The 8276-nt window shown below is 62.4% G+C and overlaps 1 protein-coding gene across 1 annotated transcript; it reads right to left on the bottom strand.

Annotated features, from left to right (window-relative positions):
• Positions 1–943: 943 nt before the first annotated feature.
• On the bottom strand, positions 944–6466 carry GPR37L1 (G protein-coupled receptor 37 like 1). The gene is made up of 2 exons (XM_064173851.1): positions 5697–6466; positions 944–2232 (listed from the first exon to the last, which is right to left on the bottom strand). Exons 1-2 carry the CDS (start codon positions 6378–6380, stop codon positions 1426–1428), a joined length of 1491 nt encoding a protein of 496 aa, XP_064029921.1. The 5' UTR covers positions 6381–6466; the 3' UTR covers positions 944–1425.
• Between the last annotated feature and the right edge of the window lie 1810 nt (positions 6467–8276).

Raw genomic sequence — 8276 nt, 5'->3', positions numbered from 1 at the left:
CGCGCAGCCTGTGGGCACCAAGGGGGTGAGGCTGCGGAGGGCAGCTCGGGCTCCGCTCCCCACCTGCCAGCCTCGCACGGGAGCTCTCCGCCTGCCGGTGGGGCCCGGGCGCGGCGGGGGGCGGGCAGCAGCGAGCAGGCTTTGGTCCGGGCGGAGCGGAGCTGCGGTTGCCCTGGGAACGGCGCTGCGAAAGCGGAGCCTGGCGAGCGGCGCTGCCGCACAAAGCCCGCACTGAGCCCCTCGCATTCCCCCTGCCATGGCAACCGGCGCCCTCGCCACGGCATTCGGCGGCCCGGGGCCGGTGCCAGCGGGCAGACAAGGAGCCCTAACAGCGCCGGGGAGCGGGCACGTCCCGCCTTCGGCCCGGGCCTGCTGCTGCTGCGCCCCGACAGCCGCTGCCTGCAGGGGTCTGGGCCAGGGGGGGTGGCAATCCCCGTGCCCGAAAACGTCATCCTGGCAGAGTGTGGTGCCCACAGCGGGCAGGTGGGTGAGGACAGGAGCCCTGCGTGGGGTCGTTCGGATGAGAGGTGCTCACCCTTCGGCTCTCCGGGGGCTGCTGGTGGCCGTGTCCCAGCACAGCGCAGCAGCAGCAATGCCTTGGTGCAGCCTGGCGCGGCAGAGGCCGAGGAAGAGGCTGCCTCGCAGGCTGTGCCACACCTCAGCCCAGCACTGGGCTTTACTGGGGCCAGTATGAGTCCTACAAAGCCCCAGGCCCCGTGCTTCGGAGGGACCCATCCCAGGGGCTGGCTTGGCACTGTCTCCTCTGCATCAGCCCACGGGAGCGCGGCAGAGAGGCTCAAGTGCTGCCAGGTGTGGTATGGCACTTGTCCTGCCACCATGCCCCCAGCTGCCCACACCCGCAGCCAGTGCCCCCACGTGTTGGGGAGGAGCCATCCAAGCTCTGGGTGCCCAGGGCTGTGCTGGGCAGCTGCACAGTGACCTGTTCTAGTTACTGGTTTATTGAGCTCTTACAGGGCACTGCTGGAGCCGGTAGGACACAGGGGCACTGGGACCTGCTCCTACTGTGGAGGGGTCTGGCAGGACAGGATGGGACAGGACGAGGGCAGTTTGTGTTTGCTGTGTCCTCTGCATGCCACCATGGAGCCCCTCGGCAGTTTCAGACGGGACTTCTCTGGCACAACTCCATCTCCAGAGCAGCACCCGCTGTGAGCCAGGCTAGGAGCCAGGCTGGGGTGGTGCTGATGTCCTTGTTGGCCTTTGGGCAGGGGCAAGAAGGCTGCCAATGGAGCCATGGGGACTGGGGTTTCGAGCCCTACTTGCCTGAGGTGGGGTTTGAAACCCGTGGTGCAGCCCCTGAGCTGTCTCTTCTGCTTGCTCCACGTCCAGACACAGGCACTAATGGCAAAACAGTGTTTGGTCTTGGGAGGAGGTGATGGAATGATCTCTACAGCTCCCTGGCGGCACTTAGCAAGGTGTGCCGAGGGCCAGGAGGGGTGGGGACTCCCGGGGCTTGTCAAAGAAGATGGAGGAGGACATCTCAGTTTTGAGCTTGCTGTCGGCACTGCCCTCGCTGGAAGCCGTGTCGGGGCCGCAGCCCTCGCAGCAGCAGCAGCAGCAGTCCATGAAGGCCTGGCCCAGGGGTCTGCAGAGGCAGAGCAGCAGCACAGGCGTCACCGAGCACTTGAAGAAGAGGAAGAACTGGTTGATGAGGTTGAGCAGGTCCAGGGTCTGCTTGGAGAGGGCAGGGGACATGTAGGCCACCACGATGTTGCAGACGTTCTCGGGGGTGGTGCAGAGCCCGTAGATGGTGGCCAGCCCCACGATGGTGCAGTTCAGGTGCCGCTCGCACTGGCTGGGCTTGGCCCCGCGGCGCTCCGGCTTCTGGGTGCCGCTGACGCGCCGGGTCACCAGCTGGCAGCTGATGGTGAAGAGGAGGGGCAGGCAGAAGTAGCAGCCAAAGTACCACCACATGCGAGCGTTCTGGTAGGTGAGCACCAGGGAGTAGATGGACTCGGGCAGGCTGGACGAGGGCTTCATGGTGCAGTACTCTGTCGCCACACCGGACATGGGCGAGGCGTCCTGTGCCAGCTGCCAGAGCAGGATCTCCGGCACCGACAGTGTCATGGAGCCCACCCAGATGACAGCCAGTTTGGCGAGGATGGACTGGCACCTCTCAATGGGCCGGGCACTGGCCGCAGGGCTGGTGGCTGCGTGGAACCTGTCAATGCCCAGGGCACAGAGGCTGAAGGTGGTGACTCCCAGCGACGACACCTGGTGAAGGGGAGGCAGAACAAGTGGGCCTGGCTGCAGGGACTTGCAGGGGGCTTGAATTTAGGAGGCTGGTGGCAAATCCCTGGGGACCCAAGACCACAGCCTGAGACCTCCTCCAAAGCTACAGAGAGGTCATAGCCTGTAGCCACATCCCAGGACTCAAGCCACCTTGTGACCCCTGAAAGGGCAGTGGATACAACTGTGTCTTGACCCATCTGTGTCTGCCCAGCTCTTTCCTGCAGAGGGGGAATCTCTGCTGGGTGCCTGCCTGCCCCCCCAGGCAAGGGGGGAACAGCAGGATTGTCCCTCAGGCTTTTCCTCTGTTCTGCAGGGCTCTGGGACAGGAAAGGCAGAGACCATCACAGCCACCAGCAGCTTCCCAGAGTCCCCAGGGCTGCCCAGCTGCCCAGGCTGGCTTGGCCCTGCCCTGCTCTGCGGAGCTGCTGCCTGATCCCAGATGGGCCAAGCACATTGAAGGCCTCCTTGTCACAAACCAGCTTGGGGCAATTTCCGCTGCATTGAGTGTGGCAGGAAAAAACATCTCCTGTGCCAAAGGGAAGAGGCCAAAGGAGGCAGAGGAACCGTGGTGGCTCTGGAAGGGCTGGCAAGGCACCGAGGGTCACAATTGACATTCACGGTCGCAGCCCCAGAGCTTCAGCTTCGCCATGAGCCAAGTCCCACAGTCCTGGCCAGGAAAATGGCAGTCACATGCTGGTGTCCCCAAGTCCTGTGGCCATTCTGGCCTCACGAGGTGATCAGACATCACCCTGTACAGAAGGACCTTCCCACCAGTCCAAATCCTTCCAGCACTCTGCACGGTGCCCAGGTAGCAGCCCCAAGCAAGTCTGGCCCCTCCTGCCCCAGTCTCTTCCAGTGGTGCTGGGTTGGCCTCTTCTGCAGCTCGTGCCCAGCACTTTGCCAGCATCCAGCCTCACCACTGCACTGTGCAGAGCAGCATCTGCTCAGGCACAGCACAAGGACACAAGCCCAGTGTCCCCATCCTGCACCCAGCCACCACCCAGCAGTGCTGCCCATGCCCCAGCTTCTCTGTTCAATGCCAAGAGCACTCAGCACTCTGGCTCCACCCCATGACCAGCACCCAGTGCACTTGCTCAGCTCCCTGGCTGGTGTCTGCAGCCTTCCCAGCACGCTGCTGCCTCTCCTGTTGCCCTTCACCTCCTAGATTTCTCTGGTCTCTTCTGGTCTCCTTGATCCTGGCACATAACCAAGATGTGGCAGAGCATCCTTCCCCAGTGCCCTGGCAGGTATGTGGCTGGTGCCACTGGTCACCCCAGGCACGTCCCTGCATGTTGCCTGTCACCACGAGCCTGTGTAGACAGCTCTGCTCCAAAATCCTGCTTCTGTGCCCCCTCACAGAGCATTTGAGCAGCTACAAAGCAGAGGGCAGAAGGTTCACAGCAGCCTGAAGTAAGCAGAGGACAGAAGGTCTGCAGCAGCTGCAGTGATGCTCAGCCCCAAGCACAAGACTGGGCCCAGCTCCTGGGCTGCAGGCTGATGTCCCCTGGTGTGGCTGGCTCTTTGCTGGGGATTTAGCTCTGGTAACCATGCCTCCCTGTCCATCCTTCAGCAGCTCCAACATCCCATCATCCTTGCTGCCTCCCTCCCAAGGGCACCCTGTACCTGACGATGCCACCCTCAGGCATCCCCCACTGCAACATGGCCAGGGATGCCATGAGCAACCCAGAGACAGGTCATGGGAGATCATCCTCAGGGAGAGGCCTGGTTTGGGGACATCCCCTTCCTATCCTTTCCCTGGGGCACTGAGCCTGTCCTGGCAAATATGCTTCTGTGTTTTGACCCTCTCTGAGTCCTTCCAAGTGGTTGTGACAGCAGCAGCCTGAGGTGGAGGGTGGGGACAAGGCAAATATTTCATTTAGTAAGAGGCTGGGCAAGACCTTCAGAAAGGGGCAACTGCTGCCCGCGGAGCAAGGGACAAGAGCTGCGCAAAGCCCACACTGCCCACGGGGCTGGGGCTGGCAGGATACCCACAGTGCATGGCCAGCACCCCACCCCTGCTCCCAGAAGCCTCAGTGGCATTGCCAGGGTCCCCTGTGAGGGCTGTGCCCAGCGAGAGCTGCCCATGATCATCCAAGGGCTCCCTGTGGGGCACACAGCAGCCGTGGCCTCGGCCCTGGCAGTGGGGGCTGTGCAGCCCATCCAGGCTCACATCCACTCCCCAGCCTGCAGGAGAGGACACTGCAGCCAGCTAGGGAGCATCGTGCAGCAGGGTCCTGCAAAGCACCCTGTGAGTGCCACTCTCCAGCAGCTGGACCAGGGTGAGGGCTGGTGGGGAGGGGATGGTGATGAAAGGTGCCAGTGTCTCAGGGTCATTTCCATGCCTGCAGTGCCCAAGCTCCCTGCAGCCATCAGGGTCTACTCTGTCCCTTCCAGCTGTTAACCTGTCAGAGCAGGATTGGCTCCTGCTGACAGGCACTGCCCACTGCTGATAGCAGAAAGCCAGATCTCAACCACCCTGAGAAGCCAGGACTGGCCTGGGCATGGATATCAAAGGGTGCCAGAGCTCCCAGACAAGCTCAGGTCTGGGCAAGGGCACCAGCCCCCAGACAGGGCCTCCAGCACAAGCTTGCAGCTGGTCCCCATGTGCTGTGCCAGGACACTGACCAGGAGACTGGCAAGTTTTGAATCTTCTCTGATCTGACCAAGCGCAAGAGGGTCTCCAGGGTCCTGATGCTGCCTCTGAGCAGTTCCAGCCTTGTGTTTACACTCTGGAGCCCAACACACATGGACAAGCTGGGTCTGTTTGTGGCACAGGGGCACAGAAGGGAGCAGCCTGACCCCAGCCCCCCCTGCAATGCCCACGGGGGTCCAGCGCAAGAGCAGGACCACGCAGAATGATGCCATCTGGGCTGTCCTTTCTCTTTCTGCCTTCCCCTGTCACCACAGGCCGTATTGCCTTCTCAGTGGGTGCCCAGCTCACCCCAAATGCCAACCCATCACATGTGAGGCCTGAGGACAAGGAAAGGTCTCAGTTTCTCAAACCTAATTCCTGGGCTCTCCCATCCCAGTGCTACCCAGCACTGTCCCCCCTGCAGACCCCTGCCTTAGGGCCGTCCTCAGCATCCCACCAGGCCAGTGCTGGGCCAGCACACAGGGTGGGTGGTGTCAGGCTAGGGCAGGGACAGACAGAGGGACCCCATGGACAGAAGTCCCTGTGCTGGCTAGACAAAGGAGGGTTTCATGGGCTCTTACCAGCCTTGGCAGTGTTGCCACTGGCTGCAGAGCCTGAGGAATGGTGCAGGGCAGAGGCAAAGGGAAGGTCAATATTGAGACCATCCCTCAGCTCCTTGCTGTGCCCCACAGTTGGGGTCTCTAGGGCACAGGGCCCTTATGCTAGGCCACGAGCATCATGGACTGTCCTCTAAGCAAGAGGGCAGAGAGGATCCAAGTCCTTGTGCCCTCCAGGGCCCTGTGCAGTCCCTTACCTCCACGAAGGGCACGATGCGACAAGACACATCCCCCAGCAGCCTCTTCTTGGTGATCTCGTTGAAGATGACCACAGGCAGGCAGAAGAAGAGGATGAGGAAGTCCCAGAAAGCCAGGCTGGCCAGGATGGAGTTCCAGGCGCTCTTCATGTAGTAGTTGTGCCACACAATGCACATCACAGAGAGGTTTGCAACGATGCCCACAGCAAAGACGATGAGGGAGAGGAAGATGACAGCGTAGGCGCTGTAGGAGCTCTCGGTCACCGGGTACAGGGGGTTCTGGATCTGCAGCCGCCTGTCAGACACAGTCGTGAGGTTGGCCTGGGGCTTTGCCCCCTCCCCATCTGTGGGGACCCCTTGCTGCTGATCAGATGGGTCTGTGCTGGATGGCAGCAGGGTCTTGGTGGGATGCAAGCTGGCAGAGTTGAGAGGCCGTGGGAATTCTATGCGCACCCCTGGCACGTACTGCTGCACCGACTTGGAGTCCTCCTCTGTGCCCCGCCGCAGCCTCTCTCTCGTCACCTGCAGCCCAGGACTGTCCTGGGAAGCCGCCGGCAGAGCCTCGCCCTCATCTGCACCCTGCCCGTGGTGGGCTCTGCTTTCGCCAGGATGCCCAGCCCTGCCTTGCGCGGCCGCAGCCCCTGCTGCCAGCAGCAGCAGCAGGACAAGTGACGGCGAAGCCATGGTACCCTCTGTGCCCTCCGGAGACAGCGTGCGGCGGGGGGCAGAGCCCCGAGCAGGGAGCAGCAGCGGCTGTGCCCGGCTCCGAGCTGCTCTGCGCGCTCCGGGGCGCTGCGGGCGGAATAAAAGCGGCAGCTCCGAGCCCTCTGCTGGCCACCAGCCGCCGCGGGGACGCTGCCAGCGGCGTGGGGACAGCCCCTCAGGGCGAGCGGACCAGGGATGCCCGCTGCTTCGCACGGAGAGGGGCTGAGCTCCGCTCCTCCCGCCCGAGGTCTCCCAGGCACGACGGTCTGGCACTGGGCACCGTGTGGCACAGCCCCTGCACGCTCGACCTGGACTCGGGGTCCCTTCGAATGGCCACGGCACCTCCCTGGGGCTGCCTTCCGTGGGGGGCCAAGAAGGAGTGGCTGGCCTCAAGGGGTGCTCCTTGCCACACTGGGGTGCCAGATCTGCTTGCCCAGCACTGCCAAGGTTTGTTGCTGCTTTTTCTACTGGCTCCTGCCCCAGAACAGGGCTATGAGCAGCACTGAGGTCTCTGATTCCCCATCCCTGCGCCTCCTCCCCATACTCATCATCTCTCCCTGCAAGCAGGAGCTTTCCCCATCTCCATCTCCTCCTCATACCTATCACCACTCTTCTGCCCTGGGCTCCTGTTCCCCTGTTCTCTCTCCCGTGCCTGTGGGTCCAGAGGCACAGGGTGCCCACTGGGGGCATGCCCTGTGGCACACAGGCAGCCCATGGAGATGACCACCAGGCCTCAGGCAGTGATGCTACCCCAGACCAGGGGAGTTCAGAGAGTCTTGCATGGGCCAGTGGCAAGGGTTGGGATGCCTCAGCCCATGGCAGCCACCAAGCACCATCTCTAACCAGCTGGCACCCCACTGCTGTCTGTGTCTGGCACTGTGCCCACTCTCCCCAGAGCCAGAAGGAGCTCTGGGCTGACACCATGGAGCACTGAGGGGTTGTGGGACTCCTGCTGTGTCACTGGGAGCTGAGAGCTGCTGCCACCGGAGTCACCACAGGGAACCTGAGTCCCAGAAGTCAGAGTCTGTCCCAGCCTGTACTGGTCCCTGGGGTTGCTCTGCCCCAGATGGGGTTGTTCCCAAATCCCTTGTCTTAGCCAAGGGCAAGTCCTTGAGCCCTCCTGCATGGGATCCATTCCTCCCCTGAGCATGGCAGCTGATCAGCAAAGGCCACAGGAATCAGAGGCACACCTGCAACCTGGCAGCTTTTGCTTGAGATGCCTCCTGGCCAGGGAGGAGCTGGCAGCTGTGCACGGTGCTCCCCTCCTCACCCTGCTTCTGCAGCTGGCTGCTGCTCTGTGACTGTGAGCATCGTGTGGGGACTTCCAAGGAGGAGAAGAGGCTGGCATCTGCGGGAGCAGGCAGTGGCACCAACACCTCAGACTGACCACTGGCCTGCTGCTAGTGAAGCTCACCCACCCCACAGGAAGAATGTCTCAGTCTGGGCTCAGTGACAGCCTGAAGCCCACCCAGGACTGCTGTGGGCTGCAAACTGCTTCAGCAGCTCTACAAGGGACACAAATCTGTGGGAAGTTCATAGAGTCACAGTATGGCTTGGATTGGAAGGGACCTCAAAGCTGACCCAGCTCCAACCCTCTGCCACAGGCAGGGACACCTCCCACCAGCACAGGCTGCTCAAGGCCTCATCCAGCCTGGCCTTGAACACTTCCAGGCAGGGGCAGACACAGCCTCCCTGGGCAACCTGTGCCAGTGTCTGCCCATCCTCACTCTCAAGAATTCCTTCCTCCTCTCCACTTTCACTCTCCCCCCTCCTAGCTCACAGCCGTTGTCCCTTGCCCTGGCCCTCCCAGCCCTGTCCAAAGTCCCTCCCCAGCTCTCCTGGAGCCTCTTAGGGTACTGGAAGGCTGCTCTGAGG

Source organism: Pogoniulus pusillus, chromosome 39 (assembly GCF_015220805.1).
Source record: "Pogoniulus pusillus isolate bPogPus1 chromosome 39, bPogPus1.pri, whole genome shotgun sequence".
NCBI lineage: Eukaryota > Metazoa > Chordata > Aves > Piciformes > Lybiidae > Pogoniulus > Pogoniulus pusillus.
This window is presented reverse-complemented; position numbering and strand designations above follow the sequence as displayed.